At 41.2% G+C, this 26,195-nt stretch overlaps 1 protein-coding gene across 2 annotated transcripts in view; it reads right to left on the bottom strand.

Annotated features, from left to right (window-relative positions):
• Window positions 1-26,195, bottom strand: part of PLTP (phospholipid transfer protein) — an 81,807-nt gene that overhangs the window by 19,453 nt on the left and 36,159 nt on the right. For both annotated transcript variants that reach the window (XM_056549999.1, XM_056549998.1), the window contains 2 exons: window positions 1,852-1,980; window positions 170-269 (listed from right to left, as the gene is read on the bottom strand). In XM_056549999.1, the coding sequence (XP_056405974.1) occupies window positions 170-269; window positions 1,852-1,960 (209 nt within the window). In that variant the 5' untranslated portion in view covers window positions 1,961-1,980. The remainder of the gene's footprint in view (window positions 1-169; window positions 270-1,851; window positions 1,981-26,195) is intronic.

The raw sequence follows: 26,195 nt of genomic DNA, 5'->3' as shown, positions 1-26,195 counted from the left end.
ATGAAGCAATAAAGATCAGTCAAACAGTAGTTGGAAAATGTTTAGGATTGGAACAGACAAGTAAACTCTAGGTAGCGCCACACATCTATGTATTCATCAGAACTGATCCACTGACATCTACTAAATACAACATTATACACAGTTCAGAATGGACACTAGGAGTACTCACTTGTTTATACTGTAGGTGAATCTCCCCTCGCTTCCATTCAGATCTGGAATTGTGATGTTCTCCAGCTCCTGTTCCACAAACTTCAGTCCCTCATGTTTCACTAATTGAAAGAATTGTCTATTTAGTCCACATACAGTACAAGACTCATTAGTGTTTCATATATACTGAACATAAATACTCTTTGCTTACGGTGCCAATACACATACTTACCATATACTTTGATCAGCCAATAACATACTAGAACCTCCCAAGCTGTGATGCACTGCATGTTATCTGTGGGGTTCACACTACGTTTTTGCCATACTGTCTTCAATCAGTTTTTCTAAAGAAAACCGTATGGCAAAAAGAACGGATGGAACCGTATGGAAAAAAGTAAACCGTAAGCGTTTTTAAACCGTATACGGTTTTTAAAAGTGCATACAGTTCCGTCGATTTTTATTAAAAAAAAAAATATATATATATATATATATGTTTTTTGAAAATGTTGTCCATTTTTAATGGGAGGGGTGTTAGGTGGGGACTTTGCACGTGCGCATTTGCATCCTAAATTAAAAACCGTATATGGTTTCCTGTATTGAACCGTATACATGTGCGTTTCCCATCGACGTCCATGTTAAAAATAACTTATGCGGTTGCAGTACGGTTTTTAAACCGGAGACAAAATCGTGGTCAACCACAGTTTTGACTTGGGTTTAAAAACCACACTGCAACCGCATACGCTTTTTTTTTTAACATGGATGTCAATGGGAAACGCACATGTATACGGTTCCATACGGGAAACCGTATACGGTTTTTACTTTGCACATGCGCATATGCATCCTAAATTCTCCAACCAACACCCCTCCCATTAAAAATGGATAACATTTTCAAAAACATCTGTTTTTTTTTTTTTTTTTTTATAAAAACGGACGGAACTGTATGCACTTTTAAAAACAGTATACGGTTTAAAAACGCTTACGGTTTACTTTTTCCCATACAGTTCCATCCGTGTTTTTTGCCATATGGTTTTCTTTAGAAAAACTGATTTAAAACAGTATGGCAAAAACGTAGTGTGAACCCAGCCTAACATAGTTAGCATTTCTCTCTCCCAGTTCATCAGTTGTCATAAAAAATACTTTTTGTAGCTACTAAGCATTGCATACCAAGGTCATCCTGCAGTCGTGGAGATACTCTGTACAGTTGTCTAGCCGAAACAATTTCTAGTCGCTCAAAGGGGGTACTTTTTTTTTTTTTTAAATGACCTGGTGCCAGAAAGCTAAACAGATTTGTAAATTACTTATATAAAAAAATCTTTATCCTTCCAGTACTTATTAGCACATGTATGCTACAGAGGAAATTCTTTGCTTTTTGAATTTCTTTTTTGTGTTGTCCACAGTGCTCTCTATTGACACCTCTGTCTGTGTCAGGAACTGTCCAGAGCAGCATAAGTTTGCTATGGGGATTTTCTCCTGCTCTGGACAGTTCCTGATACGGGCATCAGCAGAGAGCACTGTGGACAAGACAAAAAAAAAAGAAATTAAAAAAGAAAAAGAATTTCCTCTGTAGTATACAGCTGCTAATAAGTACTGGAAGGGTTAATATTTTTAAATAGAAGTAATTTACAGATACAAGTTTCCCACCGGAGTACCCCTTTAAGTCTGCAGACACAGTGACTAATACGGTGCACTTTGACTTCTACTTACCAAACTGTAGACCTTTAGAAGTGATCCGTATTCTGCAGCCTGGGTTTGTAGATGACTTTGACAATACGAATGGTAGGACAAGTAAAAGGAGGTACAAAGATACTGCCATGATTCCTTACAACCTGAAATCTAAATGACAAAGAAACATTTTAACTATACACAAGAAATCTGAAGGCGCTGCATGAAGTAACCACCATGTGTAAATGCCTAAAACAAAAGTCTGTAGAAACGGCCAGACCATCAGGTCATTTTCAGATGTGCCATTTTTGTTTTCCATTTTATGGCTGTTATCATGGGGAACGGGTGTTTTATGTATAGTCAGCAGGCCCTACTCACATAGTAAGTATTCTATTTACATCATGCTTTGCTGATACAACAGATATATACATCGGGATATTACCCAAAAAAATAAGCTGACGTATGTTACTGCAGCATAATCGTGGTGGGCCCATAGCCTACTAATGACAATGTTTGGTTTATTTCCAAAAGTATGGTCTAGCGGGATACTGTCACTCCTTTCCATACGAAGCTCTGTCACTCTGCAATGCTGCCTCTCTACCTGCTGTGGTTCCTGTTCTGGCCCATAGGGTGCACTGTGTATGTGTGCTGTCTCTGCAACCTAAAAGACCAGAATGCATGTCTTATCTGTCACCATGGCCCTCCACTACCTATTTTGGGCTGCTCCATCCACTGACCTGTGCTGCAGTAACGTTGTGGTCTACCAAAGCGAAAGTGTTTTGAAAAGCTGATTCCTGTGTTTGACCCATGCCTGATCTATTGACTCTGCCTCTACCTGACCCCTGTGTACTGTATCATCTCATGTGCTTGACCTGGATTGTTAACCCTGAACCTGACCTGCCTGTTCCTGACTATGTTGAAGGCTGCCTGCCCACCACCTATGCATGTCCCTAGACCCGCCTTTGACTGACCCTTAAGTGCCATGCACTGGTGTTTTCTGGCCTGATGGGCCAGCTATGACCCAAACTGGGAAAACCTAGTACCTTTGGCAGCTAAGTCTGACCCTTTAGTGCTATGCACTTGTGTTTTCTGGCCTGATGGGACAGCCACTACCCACACTGGGATCATTCATAGAAAACAGCCTAAGACTCTATAGCAGCTAAGTCCAGGTTCCATATTCTGGAGTGGGATAATGGGTGAACAAGGGTACTCTGCCCCAAAGTCAAACCAGTTGGGTCGCACAGCAGATCCACCCCTGTTGCTTGTTAGGGAAGGTTTGCCCTGACATGCCATCCTTGCGTAGAGCTCCGTCACAGGGGCCCCTCATTCCCAGTACTGTAATTCAGCAGATGTGGTAAGATTATTTGCAGTATACCACTGACAATAACAGATGTTCGCATCTTGTGACCTGATCCTAAGAAAAACAAAACCTGAAACTTGCACAATAGGCATTACGACATATCTAAATGTCTTTGATAACTGTCTGCAGATGAGAATGTGAAAAGTTAACAAGCATAAAAACCCTTTCCAAATCTAAGTTAAGAGCTCATACACCACATCATACGTAACTACAATGTAACATCAGCCACCTCGGTCCCTGTCATTATACGTATAAAGCATGTGTGGCCAATGTGATCCATATGAGCTACTTACAATGGCTCGATATAACCCACTCCTTATAGTTACACAATATACGCCCTACGTAATGCCGGCTTTTACTCGTGGTTCCTATTTATAGTCTATAAAGAAAGACCTTGTGGGTGTGGAGTGGTATACATAGTAATTACCCCAAATAAGAACTCTTCTACAACCAAGACTCGGGTGGGTCATCTGGCAAATAAACAAGTTTTTAAATAAATTAGGGACATCTGTAGTCATGGGCCGGGGGGTCCTCATTCAGGAATCTCTCCGGAGAGGACAGAATGTCCAAGAAGTTCACTTTCAGCCGTCCAGATGAGAATATCCCTTTGGGTGGCCATAGCCATTTGGCTAAAATTGATGACAAGGGATGATCCGACCCATAATGAACATTCATCCGGTAACGGAGGAAACATTGATGAAGCATCATCGTCTAGAAAGAAGTTGACCATGTCTTAAATTCTCATCTGATTTCTGATTCTCATTGAATTTAGGAAAGATCTTTCATTCACAAACAATCTTTCCTTGAAAGAACGTTTCAAGAATGTTCCAAGAAAGATCTTCCACCCTTCGCCCAGTTGAAATCACTAGAATGGCCACCAAGGACTAAAATGGACTCTCTTAAATGGCTTTATCAGTGAAACCAACATTCACCAGAAGATCATTGGTTTACCGGTTACATAGTTACATAGTTAGTACGGTCGAAAAAAGACATATGTCCATCAAGTTCAACCAGGACAACATCCTACTTCTATCGGGACAACATCCTACTTCAAACAACATCGTACTTCTATCGGATCTAGTTGTCCACCTTTAGGCTACGTTCACATAGCAGAATTTCTGAACAGAACTCTGCAGTAAATTCCGCAGAAAAATTGCCTATTCACTTTAAAGGAGTACTCCGGGATGGGAAAATTGTCCTCCATACTGCCGGCAGTAAAAAAAATAAAGAGATACATATCTTCCTTCGCTCCCCCAGTGCCTCCCTCCGGTAACCCACTCCGGTGTCCGCCGAGATCCTCTTCCTGGTTGCCGGTGGTCGGTGAGTCATACTGCACTCAGCCAATCACCGGCTGCAGCAAAGTCCCGACTCGGCCAGCGATAGGCTGAGCGGCAGTGCAACGTTTTCGGCCCCACCGGGGCCGAAAACGTCACCCTGCCGCTCAGCCTATCGCCGGCCAAGTCGGGACTTCGTTGCGGCTGGCGATTGGCAGAGTGCAATATGAATCACCGACCACCGGCAACCGCCGGGGCCGAAAACGTCCCCCTGCCGCTCAGCCTATTGCCGGCTGAGTTGGGACTTCGCTGCGGCTGGTGATTGGCTGAGTGCAGTATGACTCACCGACCACCGGCAACTGCCGGGGCCGAAAACATCACTCTGCCGCTCAGCCTATCGCTGGCCGAGTCGGGACTTCGCTCCCGCTGGTGATTGGCTGAGTGCAGTATGACGGAAGGTATGTACCTCTTTATTTTTTTTTTTACTGCCGGCAGTATGGAGGACAATTTTCCCATCCCGGAGTACTCCTTTAATGGAATTCCTGCAGCAGAAATTCTGCTATGTGAATGGGACAGTGGAATCCCATTGAAGTGTATTGGCTATAAATTCATGCAGAATTTTTGTGCGGAATTCCATGCAGAAATTCTGTGAACATAGCCTTAGTCTTACAGCCCAGTCTACAATCAATTGTCCATGGTCCTAGTCACTTTCCCTTCATCTTTAGCAATGGCACCTTACCCAGACTAGGTGCGCTTCTCAGCTGCTGGGATAGTCGATGTTACTCCTGCTATCCTTGTAACGTCCATGCATTTGGAACTTTTAATGCAATTCCTAAAACAAGTGTGAACCACTGTTTATTTCTGCTTAGCTGTTCATAAAGCCGAGGATGGAGTGTCCAAACTACCTTCGGGACATGTTTCCTCTACGCTTATGACAGGTTTGTGACTTCCGCAGCCTTGTGGGCATTGTAAATAGATGTGTCGTGTTTTATGTAATCGGATTACCTTATGTTTCTTTCATGTAATAGTAAATGTTTTATAAGCTTTCCTGAAAAATAGATTTGTCTTTCAGACCCCGCCGCACAGTATTGTTTAGTTTGACAAAAAAAAAAAATGTTTTACCAATGTTATGTCTTCACGCTCCACCAACAACAAAGGGCCTCGAAGAGGAGAAACGCTCTAATGCGTGACATAGCCTTGAAGGCCTAGATAGACCGTGAAATTGGCTGTCAACACATGGGTATGAAGATTCCCTCATGTCTGCAAATGAAGGACAGAGAGGCTCTTATGGCTAGATCCAGGTCATGTGAGCACATGGATATATCCAGGGGTATAGTTAAAGGGGTACTCCACTGGAAAACATAATTTTTTTAAATCAACTGGTGCCAGAAAGTTAAAGGGGTTATCCAGGAAAAAACTTTTTTTTATATATATCAACTGGCTCCAGAAAGTTAAACAGATTTGTAAATTACTTCTATTAAAAAAATCTTAATCCTTTCAGTACTTATGAGCTTCTGAAGTTAAGGTTGTTCTTTTCTGTCTACGTGCTCTCTGATGACACGTGTCTCGGGAACCTCCCAGTTCAGAAGAGGTTTGCTATGGGGATTTGCTTCTAAACTGGGCGGTTCCCGAGACAGGTGTCATCAGAGAGCACTTAGACAGAAAAGAACAACCTTAACTTCAGAAGCTCATAAGTACTGAAAGAATTAAGATTTTTTAATAGATGTAATTTACAAATTTGTTTATCTTTCTGGAGCCAGTCAATATATATATATATATATATATATATATATATATATATATATATTAGGGGTGTGAATCGCCAAGAATTTGGCGATTCGATTCGAATCGCGATACCAGTGTGGCGATTCGATATATCCCGATATATCGCGATACCGTCTAGGTGACGATACATCGCGATATATCCCGATACATCACCCACCTGGGAGCATTCATAGATCCCAATAGACGCCGCTGTCAGCTTTGACAGCGGCGATCTAGTACTCCGGTGCTCACTTTTCTCATGTTATCCCGTCCGGGCTGCAAAATAAAATAAAACGCACTTTATCTTACCTGCCAACGAGCCCCCGGAGCTCCGGTACAGGTGTTCGGTCCCCGGGCTGTATTCTTCTTACTTCCTGTTAGTCCGGCACGTCACATGGAGCTTCAGCCTATCACCAGCGGAGGCGGGACATTGCTGCGGCCAGTGATAGGCTGAAGCTCCGTGTGACGTGCCGGGCTAACAGGAAGTAAGAAGAATACAGCCCGGGGACCGAACACCTGTACCGGAGCTCCGGGGGCTCGTTGGCAGGTAAGAGAAAGTGCGTTTTATTTTATTTTGCAGCCCGGATAGGATAAAATGAGAAAAGTGCGCACCGGATACTCCTTTAATAGCCAGCCGCGGCGATTGCCGCATGCTGGCTATTAGCGGCGGCCCCCGGCTACTGAAATCAGCTGGGGGTCGCGTAGTACGGAGTGGGCACGAGTCGGAGCCCGCTCCATACACCCAGAGCGACGCCGTGTCAGATCCGGCCTGCCCGGCTCCACAAATGTGGAACTTTTATCTCCTGATGCCCAGGACATGCTGTTCCAGGCGTCCGCAGATAAAAATTCCACATCCCTAAAAGAATCGATTCAAAAATATTTTGAATCGATTCTGTATCGGCAAATGAAAAAATCGCGATTATCGCGAGAATCGATTTTTTCTTACATCCCTAATATATATATATATATATATATATATATATATATATATATATATAAAAAAAAGTTTTTTCCTGGATAACCCCTTTAAACAGATTTGTAAATCCCTTCTATTAAAAGAATCTTAATCCTTCCAGTACTAATCAGCTGCTGTTATGATCCACAGGAAGTTCTTTTCTTTTAGAATTTCTTTCCAGGCTGACCACAGTGCTCTCTGCTGACACCTCTGTCCATTTTAGGAACTGTCCAGAGCAGGAGAGGTTTTCTATGGGGATTTGCTCCTACTCTGGACAGTTCCTAAAATGGACAGAGGTGTCGGCAGAGAGCGCTGTGGTCGTGACAGAAAGGAAATTCAAAAAGAAAAGAACTTCCTGTGGATCATACAGCAGCTGATACATACTGGAAGGATTATGATTTTTTAATAGAAGTAATTTACACAAAAAAAAACTTTTTAAGGGGCCAAAAGTAACAGGGGGCTACCATTTGTGGAACTGCACCATGTCCTATTGACATCTCATTAGTGCTCTATATCGCCAATATACGTCAGGATGTAAACCATGGTGCTCCCATTTACTTATATCTATCATACTAGTATATCTACTAGTGACTATGTTCAAACTAATTATTTGTTTATGCTCTTGACTTTTAACATCACCATAGACTAGAGTGGGGCCAGTAAAGTAGGTATTTGTAGTAGCCGTAAGTACACTTACAGTATCTTTTTGTCGGTATCCTGGTGTAGACCAGTAACGGAGCCAAAAACAAGATGATGACTTTCACTAGAAGAAGACAATGGGGATGTCATTGCATCCAAACACTTTCTATAATTTGATACCAATCTCTAAACTTTAGATTGCCTTCCTTTGAGAATCTAATTTTTTCGGCATCTCTACTGGGTTACAGTCAGAACATTGACTCAGCCACTGCGAAATGTAAATTTGGGGTTTTCTCCTCAGCTGTTTAGATGTAGACTTGCTTTAAAGGGGTACTGCACTGGAAAAAAAAATTTTTTTTTTAAATCAACTGGTGCCAGAAAGTTATACAGATTTGTAAATTACTTCTATTAAAAAATCTTAATCCTTCCTGTACTTATTAGCTGCTGAATACTACAGAGGAAATTCTTTTCTTTTTGGAACACAGAGCTCTCTGCTGACATCACGAGCACAGTGCTCTCTGCTGACAGCTCTGTCCATTTTAGGAACTGTCCAGAGTAAAAGAAAATCCCCATAGCAAACATATGCTGTTCTGGACAGTTCCTAAAATGGACAGAGATGTCAGCAGAGAGCACTGTGGTCGTGATGTCAGAAGAGAGCTTTGCGTTTCAAAAAGAAAAGAATTCCCGATGTAGTATTCAGCAGCTAATAAGTACAGGAAGGATTAAGATTTTTTTAATAGAAGTAATTTACAAATCTGTTTAACTTTCTGGCATCAGTTGATAAAAAAAAAAAAAAAAAAAGTTTTTCACCGGAGTACCCCTTTAAAGTGGTACGCCGTCTCCAAGACATCTTATCCCCTATCCAAAGCATAGGGGATAAGATGTCTGATCGCTGGGGACCCCTGCGATCTCTCATGTAGACACCCACCTGTGGCAGCTGCACAGAGCGATATTCGCTCCATGGGGTCACGACTACAGGGTTGGAGTTTTGTAACAACATGACTCCGCCCCCTCGTGATGTCACACCCTGCCCCCTCAATGCAAGTCTATGGGAGGGGGCCATGACGCCCCCTGCCATAGACTTGCATTGAGGGGGCGGGGCTTGACATCACAATACTCCGTCCCAGCGCTTCCTGCAGTGCTTACAGGGCCGAGTACAGTGCAGTGCCCCAGTGGCGGGACCCCCGCGATCAGACATCTTATCTCCTATCCTTTGGATAGGGGATAAGATGTCTTGGGGCCGGAGTACCCCTTTAATGTGCTGCATTGTTGACTAGCTGGAAATAAGAATTTCTTTTACAGAACACAAATCATGATTTCTTTAATAATAGACCCTGATAGTGACAAGTGATGGTAAAAAACAGCATTAGCCAAGTGGTTTCCCTAAGGAAGAAATATCACAGGACTTTGACCATAGGAAGGCACCTACTCCTTCTTCCCCTCTTAGAAAACATTGAGGCTGCGCTGCCACATTCCTTGGAACCTCTGGGCAACCAAAGGTCACTGTGGAGCCTTAGGCCATGTTCACAAAATGTGCGTATTGCCCGCACGGAAAACACATTTGAATAATCCGGCGGGCATTAGGACAAGTCTACTCTTTTTGTGGGTGCTGGAAATAAGATTTCCACCATGTGAACAGTGCAACAGAATCCCACTGAAATCTGCAGCAGATTCCTGCAGAATTCCGCACAGACATTCTGCCATAGACTAAAGTGACGTTTACACAGGGTGATAACCAGACACAGGCCAATGTTGCCCTGGGTAAAAGATGGAGTGATCAGCTGATAATCGAGCAGTTGCTCCTTTGTTGGCTGATGCTGGGCGTGTGGTTGGCTGCACCGGGTGTAAACAGGAGATGTCCAGCCCACAAGTGTAGGGCCAAAGGAACAATCCAGCGACTGGTAATGGGGCCCGGGTTACACACTCATTGAGTTATCTAAAAGTCTCCATTCTGCTATATCAGCACTTGTATTGGTCAAGAGTCTGCCTGTATATAAGGACCCTTCTTGTGCACTCCAGGGATACTAAATATGTGTATTCCAATAGTTGTAATGCAGATATATCAATAATAAGGTTTAATGAGTTTAAGTTTATTGCTATCTTATAATGTGATGGCGCTAGAATATACTTTCACTTTATGATTAGTGGTGCTTCAACCTCTGGGACCCCCACCGATCATAAGAGTGAAGATATCTAGATAGATAGATAGATATACAGTCCATATAAAGCAGCACATCCAGTTTTGGGTGAGGTGGGTGCAGGCACAGTTGAACCTCGGTGCTCTGGTTCCTCTTGATAGTTAAAGTATGACGGCAGCACACCAAAGTAGTGAATCAATAAAGTGTTACTTTATTCCAGGGATATAGAGACAACGTTTCAGCGGTCTCTCACTTGAAAATGGCGGTGAGAGACCGCTGAAACGTTGTCTCTATATCCCTGGAATAAAGTAACACTTTATTGATTCACTACTTTGGTGTGCTGCCGTCATACTTTAACTAGATAGATAGATAGATAGATATGAGATAGATAGATATGAGATAGATAGATAGATAGATATGAGAGGTAGATTTGAGATAGATAGATAGATATGAGATAGATAGATAGATAGATAGATATGAGATAGATAGATATGAGATAGATAGATAGATATGAGATAGATAGATATGAGATAGATAGATAGATATGAGATAGATAGATAGATATGAGATAGATAGATATGAGATAGATAGATAGATAGGAGATAGATAGATATGAGATAGATAGATAGATATGAGATAGATAGATAGATAGATAGATATGAGATAGATAGATATGAGATAGATAGATAGATATGAGATAGATAGATATGAGATAGATAGATATGAGATAGATAGATAGATATGAGATAGATAGATATGAGATAGATAGATAGATAGGAGATAGATAGATATGAGATAGATAGATAGATATGAGATAGATAGATAGATAGATAGATAGATAGATATGAGATAGATAGATATGAGATAGATAGATAGATAGATAGGAGATAGATAGGAGATGAGATAAATAGAGAGATAGATAGATATGAGATAGATAGATAGATAGATATAAGACAGATACATAGAGATAGATAGAGATAGATATGAGGTGATAGATAGATATGAGATAGATATGAGATAGATATGAGATAGATATGAGATAGATAGATATGATAGATAGATATGATAGATAGATAGATATGAGGTGATAGATAGATCTAATGTTCTCAAAACAGTGTGCCTCCAGCTGTTGCTGGATTGGATTTGTCCCAATAATTTCAATAAAAAGTCAAACTCTGCAGAAAATCTGCAACATCTCAGTCCTGTGTGAACATACTCCAACATTATAAATACATGTGACACCTGTACATCGGTACACAGTGTCCCTACAGGCCTCCAAAATCTGTACTACGCAAATTTGTCACATGTCAGTTCTGCATACAGCCTTAGTATACTTAGTATAAAGACAAAACTGAAGTGATTTGCCATAGCAACCCATCACACTGGTTGCTATGGGCTTATCTTGGACGGATTGATAGATCTTATCTTGGACGGATTGATAGATCTTATCTTGGACGGATTGATAGATCTTATCTTGGACGGATTGATAGATCTTATCTTGGACGGATTGATAGATCTTATCTTGGACGGATTGATAGATCTTATCTTGGACGGATTGATAGATCTTATCTTGGACGGATTGATAGATCTTATCTTGGACGGATTGATAGATCTTATCTTGGACGGATTGATAGATCTTATCTTGGACGGATTGATAGATTTTATCTTGGACGGATTGATAGATCTTATCTTGGACGGATTGATAGATCTTATCTTGGACGGATTGATAGATCTTATCTTGGACGGATTGATATATCTGGGCCGTAATGTTGCCTAAACATCAACAACCTCCAAGGTAACTGTCGTCCATAATAAGAAATGACCTTAAGTTCTTATGAAGTTGCTTTCGTAGGAGAACAAATCAGTAAACGGAAATGTTACGAAACATCCAAAAACAAAAGACACAAAGAAACAGCAGGTTTGTTTTTTTTGGGGGGGGTTATAAATATTTTTGCACAATACATGTTTTTTTTTTTTTTTTTTTTTTTGACCAGCCGGAAACAAAGTCCGGGAAAATACATTTTGTTGTTCCCAAGTGTTGATAGTATCTCTGTAAGGAACTGATTGTTTTTGTTTCTAGAGTCACAACACAGGATTTGGCTTGAGGCCTGTTCCTGGGGATAAAAGACACTTTCTCTGATGAGGTGCCAGGTGGTTTCACAGTGCGACAAAGTCCCGTGCCGTGAAGATTGTGAACAGTTCGTACTTTACCAGATTTGACCTTAAAGGGGTTCTCCACCATAAGGTGATTTTAGTGCGTACCTGGCAGACAGTAATGGACATGCTTAGGAAGGATCTGCGCTTGTCTTGGGGCTAAATGGCTATGTCGTGAGATTACCATAACACTGTAGCTAGCTTTCTGTGAACTGGTATTTCCTGTTTGAGTTTTCTTTTTTTGACTACAAATCCCATAATTCCATTTTCCTCCCTCCCACACATCCCCCACCCCACCCATTGAATCATAAATGAGCTGCATCCATTCAAAAGACCTGTGGTTTTCAATCAGGGTGCCTACAGCTGTTGCATTAGTTGCAGATTGATCTCTCTCCCACCAAGCGATCGCTCCACCCATTGAAGCAGACAGGCTCCCTGTCATCAGCTGGCTAGTGATGTCAGGTCTCGGCCGCATTGCAAGCTGGGAAAAATCTGAGACAACAGTCATTTTGTATGCTGGTAAAAATAAATATTGGGGTGAAAATCACAGAAGAATTGTGAGAAAACCGTCACACACAGTTACAGACATTATATTATGGACTACACTAACTTTACAACCCCTGTAGCATAGTCAAATAAAAGAAAATCCTGGAATACCCCTTTAAATACATACAATATATAGATGGGGGAAACAATATAGCGTGAGGTTGGGTGCCTAAAACGATGTGATTTTTCATAGTGTCAGAACACAAAGGTATTACATAGGTATCATGGAGGAGATTTATCAAAACCCATGAAGGAAGAGTGGTGCAGTTGCCCATAGCAACCAGATTGCTTTTTTCATTTTTATCAGAACATTTAAAAAATGAAAGAGGCAATCTGATTGGTTGCTGTGGGCAACTGCACCACTCCTCCTCTGCACAGGTTTTGATAAATCTCCCCCTATGTACTTGAAGTGTACCTGTCATATAACAAAAAACAATAATGCTTCAATATGTTACTCACTATGTCATGCAGATGCTTTACATGTCTTTTATATGTCTGTCTTCTGTATTTGGCTCACAAACTCTCAATTCTGCTGCTCACTCATTCTGACATCCACTGCTCAGGAAGGGGCGTGTCCAAGGCAAGCGCTGAGCCCACCCTCACTCACCAAGCAGTTACTTCCTCCCTGAGTCTACTGTGCTGTGTCTCTTCCTCCAATCACTGCAGGCTGCTCTGTAACCCTCTCTTATAGGACAGGAGTGAGCACAGAGGGGTGCAAGACCCCCCCCCCTTCACTTACTGGACTTTGTCTCAGCCTGTGCTTCAGCTGGGACAAAGATGATGCTGCAGCCAGACAGGATTATGTTGTGGATGGTATGGGGACCCCTAGTGGTTTCTGACAGTGCCCATTTAAACTAAAAATATGAAAGTATGTCAGGGCAAGTTAAAGAGGTATTCCAGGAATCAAAAAACAGGCAGTTTTTCTTTCAAAGACAGCGCCCTCCTTGTCTCCAGGTTGGGTGTGGTATTACAACTTGGCTCCATTCACTTCAATGGAACTGAGCAGCAGAACCACACCCAACCTGGAGACAGACGGGAAGAGGGCTTTGAAAGAAAAAAAAAGGCCTGTTTTTTGTTATTCCTGGAATACCCCTTTAACCCTATAATATCTCCACCTGGAAGAGATTTTGTCTTCCATCCACACTGGGAGCATGCGGACATGTACCGTCACCATTGACAACAATGCAGCCCCTGCAGAATTCCCGTCAAAAGAATGAACATGTTCAGGCCTATGGTCATACTACAGAATATTCGACTCCGCTCAGAATAATTAATCCGTATTTGTCTTTCTGTTTAAATTCCAGGTGGAAATTCTGCATACATCCTGCGAGAAAAACATATTGTAGTCCCATTAGGGGAGATTGATCAAAACCTGTCCAGAGGAAAAGTTTCCCAGTTGCCCATAGCAACCAATCAGGTCAGGTCTTTCATTTCCTCTGCAATATGAAAGAAGCCATCTGATCACTGATAGCTGATCACAGGGTGTCCGACTGCTGGGGCCTTCCGCGATCACCGAGACGGGACCTGGCGCTCAGTGGCACTCGCTCCATTCATTTCCATGGGAGCACCAAAAAGACCAGAGTACAGCTCTTGGGCATCATCAGTGCTTCCATAGAAATTAATGGAGCGCGTGCAGTCATAGTGTGTATGGGCTCTAACCAACCTAGTGCCTTCCAGCTATGTCATGGTATCCATTACTGATATCACCAGATATAAGTGGCCAACTGCTGCCCCAAGATATGAAGCTATGCAAGAAATATATTCCAGGTGACAGCAACTAATACAGTCCTCCTAACCCAGCTGTTACAAAACTGCCCGCACAGCCTTAGGCCTTACAGTCTATGTACACATCTTTGCCATGTGTCAGGCCCTGTTCACACCACGACTTTGCATTCTGTTGACCCTTGCTAGTCCCTTTAAGGCTTGGTTAAGACTGTAGAATGCTCACTCGGACTCTGACTGCTCCGATATGCGCCATCGCCATTGTCGTCAATTTGAAATTTTGTGCCCACTGTGGAATTTTAATTCCGAACGCTGCCCAAAGAATGAACATGTTCCACCTGGAAATGTATTGCCGCCAAAGGGGAATCTCTGCCCGTAGTGTGCACGGGCCTTAACTCTTTCTTGAACCTAGCTTAGGTGAAAATACATTATTGAAACCTTTTTTAGAATCTGAACCCTACAATTGGCAGCTGAAACTGGGGTTAGAACAATTTCTGTGGCACTTAGCCCCACATTGACACTTAATATTTTTCACACTGGACAAGTCTATTTCAATCTGTTCTTTCAGACTAGAACATTTCTGTACATAAAAATTCGATTAAAGGGTTATCCAGGAAAAATTTTTTTTTTTTTTTTTTTTAATATATCAACTGGCTCCAGAATCTTCATCCTTTCAGTACTTATGAGCTGCTGAAGTTGAGTTGTTCTTTTCTGTCTAAGTGCTCTCTAATGACACGTGTCTCGGGAACTGTCCAAAGTAGAAGCAAATCCCCATAGCAAACCTCTTCTACTCTGTGCAGTTCCCGAGACAAGCAGAGATGTCAGCAGAGAGCACTGTTGCCAGACAGAAAACAACAACTCAACTTCAGCAGCTCATAAGTACTGAGAGGATGAAGATAATTATTGAAAGGATTAAGATTTTTTTAATAGAAGTAATTTACAAATCTGTTTAACTTTCTGGAGCCGGTTGATATAAAAAATTTTTTTTTTTTGTCCTGGAATACCCCTGGAATACCCCTTTAAACACAGTAAGTGGGGGCAGGGATTTCATATCAATATGTAAGGGTGAGAATCAGCATACAAGCTGAAATTGTCCACTTCCCCCAAGAGGGTCAATGTTGCATCTCAAAGGTAAATCAAGGCTTCCCTCTCATCTCTTACTGCATATAAAGTTCTTGGCAACTGTATCTTGTCTCCGTACTATAGTAACATAGTTCATAAGGTTGAAAAAAGACCAGAGTCCATCAAGTTCAACCTATAACCCTAATAAGTCCCTACTGAGTTGAGTATGTACACAGTGGCGCTCATTTACTTAGAAAATCGGGTTGTAAGTCTATGTTGCTTTCTTACCCGACTGCTTTTTCCCCCCTGGTATTTATTATTATGTCGCATCCTGTTTGTCGCACGTGCGTCTTTTTGGCTTGGTTTCCAACTCCTCTGAGTTGTCGGGAAAAAATCCACAACAATTGAACAAATTCGGGTTGGAAAGCTTTAAAAATACGTGGGAAAGCTCAGAAATGTCGGGTTACGCCCCTTTTTCGGGTTTGGGAGAATCCACATCAGGTCAGTCGGGAAAAAATGTTGCATCGTGACGCAGACTGGCAAACAATGTCAAAAAAACCCGACAAAACAAGTCGGGTTTAGAATAGTAAATGAGGGCCAGTGATGTAATCCCTTTTCCCTTTAGCTGGTCATCAGCAGCAGCAACCGTTCACTGTTTACACCAGGGCTGCTTTTATGATATAACTACTTCCTTACTGTAATGATTTATTTTTATTTTTTTTGCTTTTTGTGCATCAACAACCCAATTTCCTCTCCCTACCCCAAATGCAGTCTATAGAAGTGTAATGAAAAAACTATCCCCTATCATTGTGCCCCTATCGTTCTGTCCAGTGCACTATGCCCTGACTTAGCTGTCCTGTGGCCAGAAAAGTAAGGGAGAGGAAGTAAGGGAGAGGAAGTCCAGGAGAACTACTGGCAAACTCCTCCATTCCTACCACTTGAAATAGAGAAAATGAGAAATAGCTGTGCACAACAGAAGAGGCACGCAGGAGCTCAAAACTTGCAGTGAGAGACGTAAAACAATCAATATGAAAAATTTTAAGGTTTAGAAAAATAAAAAATTTTTGAAAGTACAGGCACGCTTTAATATGAAGAACTTGATAGGTTTCGTTACAACGAATCAACAGAACTACTCATGATGTTAAAGTCACATAAAATTTGAATGAAAGGGGTAACAGAGCAGCAGATGTTTTATGACTGACCTAAATCTCACCTCCTGTTCTACAATTGCTTCCATATCCCCCTAAACCTCTGCCAATCTGTCTGACACCAATCCTTTTGTCTAACACCAATCCTGTCATTGGCATGAGGAAACCAGGCCATATGTGGCTTAAGGGCTGCCTCCTTCACACAACGGACACAGCTTCTCATTTCATTTGCAGGTACTTTTGTGAATGAACATAACTTGAAAAGTATAACAAAGGAATGTCCAGCGCCAAGTGCGGTAAAAGGACAGGTATTTTATTGTAGGATCAGCGGATACAAACTTGCATCAGGCAGGAGCCGACGCGTTTAGGACCGGGTCAACGATATCACAAAGAAATGTCCAGCGCCAACTGCGGTAGAACGACAGGTATTTTATTGTAGGATCAGCGCATACAAACTTGCATCAGGCAGGAGCCGAAGCGTTTCGGACCGTTACAGGTCCTTAGTCATGGCGTTGCCATGACTAAGGACCTGTAACGGTCCGAAACGCGTCGGCTCCTGCCTGATGCAAGTTTGTATGCGCTGATCCTACAATAAAATACCTGTCGTTATACCGCACTTGGCGCTGGACATATCTTTGTTATATCGTTGACCCGGTCCGTTGATCGTTGCGCTGGTGCTGCGGTAGAACGACAGGTATTTTATTGTAGGATCAGCGCATACAAACTTGCATCAGGCAGGAGCCAAAGCGTTTCGGACCGTTACAGGTCCTTAGTCATGGCGTTGCCATGACTAAGGACCTGTAACGGTCCGAAACGCGTCGGCTCCTGCCTGATGCAAGTTTGTATGCGCTGATCCTACAATAAAATACCTGTCGTTCTACCGCACTTGGCGCTGGACATTTCTTTGTTATATCGTTGACCCGGTCCATTGATCGTTGCGCTGGTGCTGGAAACATGAGGGAGAGAGCCGTCCCCATACAGTGTAACTTAGTAAGTAAGGCTAAAACAGGCGATGTGGAGTCTACAACGCGCCCTAACCTGTACGGGACTCGTGTTGTGCATTTTAATGATTTTTTTTTTTAGCTATAGAGAATGTAGGTCAGCAAGAAGACCGAAAAAACCTTCCTGATGACACAGGTCCACGGCGCAGTAGTCTCTACTGTCCATCATACGTTGCACTGGTAGATTGTACAAATACTTGCATGTTGTTAATGATAAATTATACTATTTCCAGGTAGAATCCGAAAATATTTTTGTAAAACATCTGATGATCTTAATCTACAGGTGCCTTCTGGAACTCAAAGCCTACGGCAAACACTGCTGTATGACATGAAAACACATGGCTGCCTATGACATTCACTTACACTTCTACCTTTACATATCTAGATTTTGATCAATGGTGATGTGGACGGCATCTCTTCAGGGGAAGCAATGACATTTTACTTGAATGGGTAATATTCTACAGACATCATACAGTAACAGATGCGCGTTTTAGGAATGCAGAGCTGGGATTCCTGGAAAAGCACAAACCATGTCTCCAAATTACAGGGTATGTTCCATCTTGTATCGGCCTCCTTTGAAACTAAAAATACTGTTCTGTCGGGTGACACAGACTGAGTGAACAATAAGAGGAATTTCCTCTATGTCAATGACAGAATTACATAACTGCATTTTCTTTTTAGTATAATGTATACGCAAAAACTGAATTAACAGGTTTCTCAATTATATAAGAAAGAAAGTGCTTTAAAAGGGGGTTTACAGCTTTTAAAGGGGTACTCTGGTGGAAATCTTTTTTTTTTTAAATCAACTCCAGCCGGGACTACAGAAAATAATTTTGTGGACCTGAGGAAGGCGCGATTGTGCGCCGAAACGCGTTGTCCCCCCTTTCCTTCTGACTTATTTTTCAATAAAAGTTAGTCCTGTTAATTTGTATGGAGATCGTGGAGGGCCTCAGCAGTCAGACCCACCCCCACCCACCACAATCAGACACTTATTCCTATCCTGTGGATAGGGGATATGTTTTTAAAGGGGTACTCCGGTGGAAAACTTTTTTTTTAAATCAACTGGTGCCAGAAAGTTAAACAGATTTGAAAATTACTTCTATTAAAAAAATCTTAATCCTTCCAGTTCTTATTAGGGGCTGTATACTACAGAGGAAATGCTTTTCTTTATGGAATTCTCTTCTGTCACGACCACAGTGCTCTCTGCTGACCTCTGCTGTACATTTTAGGAACTGTCCAGAGCAATATATGTTTGCTATGGGGATTTTCTCCTGCTCTGGGCAGTTCCTAAAATGGACAGCAGAGGTCAGCAGAGAGCACCGTGGTCGTGACAGAAGAGAAATCCAAAAAGAGAAGCATTTCCTCTGTAGTATACAGACCCTAAAAAGTGCTGGAAGGGTTAAGATTTTTTAATAGAAGTAATTTACAAATCTGTTTAACTTTCTGGCACCAGTAGATTTAAAAAAAATAAGTTTTCCACCAGAGTACCCCTTTAAAAACATATCCCCTATCCACAGGATAGGAATAAGTGTCTGATTGTGGTGGGTGGGTCTGACTGCTGGGACCCTCCATGATCTCCAGACTGGGGCCTGACTCTTCCCACTGAGCCCACCGGCCTCCACTTGGTCAATCACTGGCCCAGAAAGACTTAATCACTGGCATGCTCACCGAAAAGACTCAGGTCCCATTCTGGAGATCGCAGGGGGTACCCCCCACGATCAGACACTTATCCCCTATCCTGTTAATAGGGGATATGTTTTAAAAAGCTGGATAATCCCTTTAAAGCTTTAGTGTCATGTTAGACATGTCAGAAGTTTAGATTGTATCGAGTCTCAGTCCTGAGACCTGCTGTGATCGCGAGTTATAACCCGCTGGGTGCACTTCACTCCCCGGCTCTTACTCAAACTAGCCTCATTCACAAAGGTTATAAGAGTGTGAATAAGTCAGACAGGGCAGCAGGCCAGGCAATAAGGTGCGCTACCGTGCACTTTACCGGGTTACAACTCGCGATCGCAGCAGGTCTCAAGATTGAGACCAGCTGCGATCATGAGTTATAACCTGGCAAAGTGTGCGACAGCAAGCACTTCACCCACCGGCTTTCACTCAAACCCCACTCATTCACATAAACTATAACAGAGTGAGTGAGCCGGACAGGGCGGCTGGCCGGTCAGTGAAGTGTGCTGCCAAGCACTTCACCGGGGGTTACAATGATCGCAGCAGGTCTTGCAAGTTATAAACCGGTAAAGTGTGCAGTAGCGTGTGCTTCACTCCCCAGCTCTCACTCAAACCAGAGTTATTTACATAGATTATGTCAATTGAGCCGGACAGGTCAAGCACTTCACCGAGGTTACAACTCACATTCGCAGCAGGTCTTAAGACTGAGACCCAATGAGATTGCGAGTTAAAACCTGGCGAAGTGTGTGGCATCGAGCACATCACTACCAGGTTGTCACTTAAACATAGACTATAAAAGAGGGAATGAGCTGCACAGGGCAGCCAGTCAGGAAGTGAAGCACTATACATACCGAGGTTGCAACTAACGATCGCAGCAGATCTCGGGAGTTGTAATTGGTGAAGTGTGCGGCAGCATGTGCATCACTCCCCTGCTGTCACTTACATAGTCTATAACAGAACGAAGGAGAAAATGGGAAAAAGATGGGGCGCTCCCTATTGTAGTATTTACGGTAGATAAAAAAAGACACTGCAAAACACCCACCACCATAACCCAAGGTGTCGTACTGACCTTTTGTAGAGGTACAAAGGGGGCCAGTGTAATCTGTGTCATTTGGACTAGGGATCGACCGATATCGTTTTTTTTAGGGCCGATACCGATAATCGGTGGAGGTTAGGGCCGCTAGCCGATAACTTATACCGATTATCGGCAAGGTAATTGCCGATACCGATAATGCCCAAAATCGTGATTATTGGCCGATAATATCGCCAATACCGATAATCGGTCGATCCCTAGTTTGGACTGCGGGTGTGCACGGAGAAAAGTAAACAGTCTGCTGCTCTCACACCATTTTTTCCGTGTTACCGGAGGAGACGGAGAACTAATGGCAAAGAGGAGAATGCAAAAGATAGGGGGCTCTTAGGAGCGCTACTGTATGCAGGTGTGAATAAAATCAAGCCAGCACACAGGAACTCCAGCCGGGACTACAGAAAATAATTTTGTGGACCTGAGGAAGGCGTGAGTGTGCACTGAAACGCGTTGTTCCCCCCCTTTCCTTTTGACTTCTTTTTCAATACGTTAGTCCTGTGAATTTGCTGGCTTACGATCTCCTTGATTTTATTCACACCTGTATAAAATAGCGCTCCTAAGAGCCCCCTAGTCTAGAACAGATAAGTCAGACAGTGCAGCGGGCTAGGCAGCGAGGCACGTTACTGTGCCCTTCACCGGGTTATAACTCGCGAATGCGCCGGGTCTCATCTCAACTTGGACGACACGTCAAAAGTTTTTACAAACGGCACTAACGCTTTAGGGTTGCATCAAGCTAAAAGAGAGCGACTGCACAGAGTTTACATAGTAACAAAGGTAAAGCTAAAATAAGCAACATCCCTCCATCCAGTTCAGTCCATTCTCCTGCAGTGTTGATCCAGAAGAAGGCAAAAAAAAACAAATAAACTATAAAGGTAGAAACCAATTTTCAACCAAACTCCAAATATGGCAAACAGAACAAATCCCTGGATCAAACGCTTGAGGGATCATAGATACAATATACTTCACCAATGAACATATAATGCATATCCGGAACCCTGCCGGCCAGAGAGCACGTTAGAAAAGGAGAACATGTCCAGCATTATTTATGCGCTTGTCGAGAAAACCTCCAACCACGCTAAATAAAGAGGGCATTATCCTTAATGAATACAGTAGAGGTGTATAGTAAATCTACGGGCCGTCAAAGAACGTTCCATAGGGTCACGCAGAATGCTCTGACTTTCATCCTGTAACCATTAAGCTCAGCTCTTCGATATAGAACATGTATTATGGGGAAGCGGTATAGTGAATGGGAAGCGGTATAGTGAATGGGAAGCGGTATAGTGAATGGGAAGCGGTATAGTGAATGGGAAGCGGTATAGTGAATGGGAAGCGGTATAGTGAATGGGAAGCGGTATAGAGAATGGGAAGCGGTATAGAGAATGGGAAGCGGTATAGAGAATGGGAAGCGGTATAGAGAATGGGAAGCGGTATAGAGAATGGGAAGCGGTATAGAGAATGAGAAGCGGTATAGTGAATGGGAAGCGGTATAGAGAATGAGAAGCGGTATAGTGAATGGGAAGCGGTATAGTGAATGGGAAGCGGTATAGTGAATGGGAAGCGGTATAGTGAATGGGAAGCGGTATAGTGAATGAGAAGCGGTATAGTGAATGAGAAGCGGTATAGAGAATGGGAAGCGGTATAGTGAATGGGAAGCGGTATAGTGAATGGGAAGCGGTATAGTGAATGGGAAGCGGTATAGTGAATGGGAAGCGGTATAGTGAATGGGAAGCGGTATAGTGAATGGAAAGCGGTATAGTGAATGGGAAGCGGTATAGTGAATGGGAAGCGGTATAGTGAATGAGAAGCGGTATAGTGAATGAGAAGCGGTATAGAGAATGGGAAGCGGTATAGTGAATGGGAAGCGGTATAGTGAATGGGAAGCGGTATAGTGAATGGGAAGCGGTATAGTGAATGGGAAGCGGTATAGTGAATGGGAAGCGGTATAGTGAATGAGAAGCGGTATAGTGAATGAGAAGCGGTATAGTGAATGAGAAGCGGTATAGTGAATGGGAAGCGGTATAGTGAATGGGAAGCGGTATAGTGAATGGGAAGCGGTATAGTGAATGGGAAGCGGTATAGTGAATGGGAAGCGGTATAGTGAATGGGAAGCGGTATAGTGAATGGAAAGCGGTATAGTGAATGGGAAGCGGTATAGTGAATGGGAAGCGGTATAGTGAATGAGAAGCGGTATAGTGAATGAGAAGCGGTATAGAGAATGGGAAGCGGTATAGTGAATGGGAAGCGGTATAGTGAATGGGAAGCGGTATAGTGAATGGGAAGCGGTATAGTGAATGGGAAGCGGTATAGTGAATGGGAAGCGGTATAGTGAATGGGAAGCGGTATAGTGAATGGGAAGCGGTATAGTGAATGGGAAGCGGTATAGTGAATGGGAAGCGGTATAGTGAATGGGAAGCGGTATAGTGAATGGGAAGCGGTATAGAGAATGGGAAGCGGTATAGTGAATGAGAAGCGGTATAGAGAATGGGAAGCGGTATAGTGAATGGGAACGTACAAGTATAAAATCTTACAGATGTGTGACTAGAGGAGATGTTCTCCACTGTAGTAAAGTTATATGGGAAGTGTTAAATATATATATATATATATATATATATATATATATATATATGCAAAAAAAAGTTAACATATTCTGCAGTAACGCATCACAGACAATGCTAACAAGAATTGGTTACGTGTCCTATCTATAGACGGGGGATAAATCTAAGGCAGTGGTCTTCAAACTGCAGTCCTCCAGTTGTATATATAGATATAGAGAAATAGTAGATAGATAGATATAGAGAAATAGTAGATAGATAGATAGACAGATAGATATGAGATAGATATATATGAGATAGATATATATGAGATAGATAGATATGAGATAGATATGAGCTAGATATGAGATAGATAGATAGATATGAGATAGATAGATATGAGATAGATAGATATGAGATAGATAGATATGAGATAGATAGATATGAGATAGATAGATATGAGATAGATAGATATGAGATAGATAGATATGAGATAGATAGATATGAGATAGATAGATATGAGATAGATAGATATGAGATAGATAGATAGATATGAGATAGATAGATAGATATGAGATAGATGGATATGAGATAGATAGATAGATATGAGATAGATGGATATGAGATAGATAGATAGATATGAGATAGATAGATATGAGAGATAGATATGAAAGATATGAGATAGATAGATATGAGATAGATAGATATGAGATAGATAGATATGAGATAGATAGATATGAGATAGATAGATATGAGATAGATAGATATGAGATAGATAGATATGAGATAGATAGATAGATATGAGATAGATAGATAGATAGATAGATAGATAGATATGAGATAGATAGTTATGAGATAGATAGATAGATAGATATGAGATAGATAGATAGATATGAGATAGATATGAGATAGATATGAGATAGATAGATAGATATGAGATAGATAGATATGAGATAGATAGATAGATATGAGATAGATAAGATAGATAGATAGATAGATAGATAGATAGATATGAGATAGATAGATAGATATGAGATAGATAAGATAGATAGATAGATATGAGATAGATAGATAGATAGATAGATAGATATGAGAGAGATAGATAGATAGATAGATAGATATGAGATAGATAGATATGAATTATATGAGATAGATATGAGATAGATAGTTATGAGATAGATAAATATGAGATAGATAAATATGAGATAGATAGATAAGAGATAGATAGATATGAGATAGATAGATATGAGATAGATAGATATGAATTATATGAGATAGATATGAGATAGATAGTTATGAGATAGATAAATATGAGATAGATAAATATGAGATAGATAGATAAGAGATAGATAGATAAGAGATAGATAGATATGAATTATATGAGATAGATAGATAAATAGAGCAGTGTTTTCCAAACGGTGTGTCTCCAGCTGTTGCAAAGCTACAACTCCCAGCATGCCCGGACAGCCAACGGCTAGAGGACTAGAGGAGATGTTCTCCACTGTAGTAAAGTTATATGGGAAGTGTTAAATATATATATATATATATATATATATATATATATATATATGCAAAAAAAAGTTAACATATTCTGCAGTAACGCATCACAGACAATGCTAACAAGAATTGGTTACGTGTCCTATCTATAGACGGGGGATAAATCTAAGGCAGTGGTCTTCAAACTGCAGTCCTCCAGTTGTATATATAGATATAGAGAAATAGTAGATAGATAGATATAGAGAAATAGTAGATAGATAGATAGACAGATAGATATGAGATAGATATATATGAGATAGATAGATATGAGATAGATAGATATGAGATAGATAGATATGAGATAGATATGAGCTAGATATGAGATAGATAGATAGATATGAGATAGATAGATATGAGATAGATAGATATGAGATAGATAGATATGAGATAGATAGATATGAGATAGATATGAGATAGATAGATATGAGATAGATAGATATGAGATAGATAGATAGATAGATATGAGATAGATAGATAGATATGAGATAGATGGATATGAGATAGATAGATAGATATGAGATAGATGGATATGAGATAGATAGATATGAGAGATAGATATGAAATAGATATGAGATAGATAGATATGAGATAGATAGATATGAGATAGATAGATATGAGATAGATAGATATGAGATAGATAGATATGAGATAGATAGATAGATATGAGATAGATAGATAGATATGAGATAGATAGATATGAGATAGATATGAGATAGATAGTTATGAGATAGATAGATAGATAGATATGAGATAGATAGATAGATATGAGATAGATATGAGATAGATATGAGATAGATAGATAGATATGAGATAGATAGATATGAGATAGATAGATAGATATGAGATAGATAGATAGATATGAGATAGATAAGATAGATAGATAGATAGATATGAGATAGATAGATAGATATGAGATAGATAAGATAGATAGATAGATATGAGATAGATAGATAGATAGATAGATATGAGAGAGATAGATAGATAGATAGATATGAGATAGATAGATATGAATTATATGAGATGGATATGAGATAGATAGTTATGAGATAGATAAATATGAGATAGATAAATATGAGATAGATAGATAAGAGATAGATAGATAAGAGATAGATAGATAAGAGATAGATAGATATGAATTATATGAGATAGATAGATAAATAGAGCAGTGTTTTCCAAACGGTGTGTCTCCAGCTGTTGCAAAGCTACAACTCCCAGCATGCCCGGACAGCCAACGGCTGTCCGGGCATGCTGGGAGTTGTAATTTTGCAACATCTGGACGGTGGTGCTTTGGAGACCACTAATCTAGGTAATCCTTCTATCCAGTTATCTGTGTATACTGTAACCCCCCCCCCCCCCCCCCACACACACACACACACAGATCATTGTCTTTTCTACATTGGTTTCCTAAACTGATACAACCCCTAAAATCCAATAGAGGCTGAACATTTAGATTTTTTACATCTGGCGCTTGGAAAGCAGATGACAGGCGAAGGAACGGCACGGTGGGATAAATAAATATTGCACACCCCTCTATATAAGCACAATGGCCGGCATTTATCTTTGTAGGTGTAAGTGAAGCATTTTTCTACACCTTTTTTTTGTGTGTGTGCTGGTGATGTGTAGGAGCATCAAATTTATGAAATGGTCACAGAGACTTTTCAGCGGCTTTGCGTCTTTTTTTTGCGCCTTTTCACAAAAAGGCGCAGTTCATAAAACCCTTCCATATCACGTGTATTGCCAAAATCAGTGGATTGCAACTCAAAATCAGCCGAAATGTGTAAACCAAAAAGGCGCA

This window comes from Hyla sarda, chromosome 13 (assembly GCF_029499605.1).
Source record: "Hyla sarda isolate aHylSar1 chromosome 13, aHylSar1.hap1, whole genome shotgun sequence".
NCBI lineage: Eukaryota > Metazoa > Chordata > Amphibia > Anura > Hylidae > Hyla > Hyla sarda.
The sequence above is the reverse complement of the archived record's forward strand: the minus strand, read 5'-3'. Positions and strand labels throughout refer to the sequence as shown.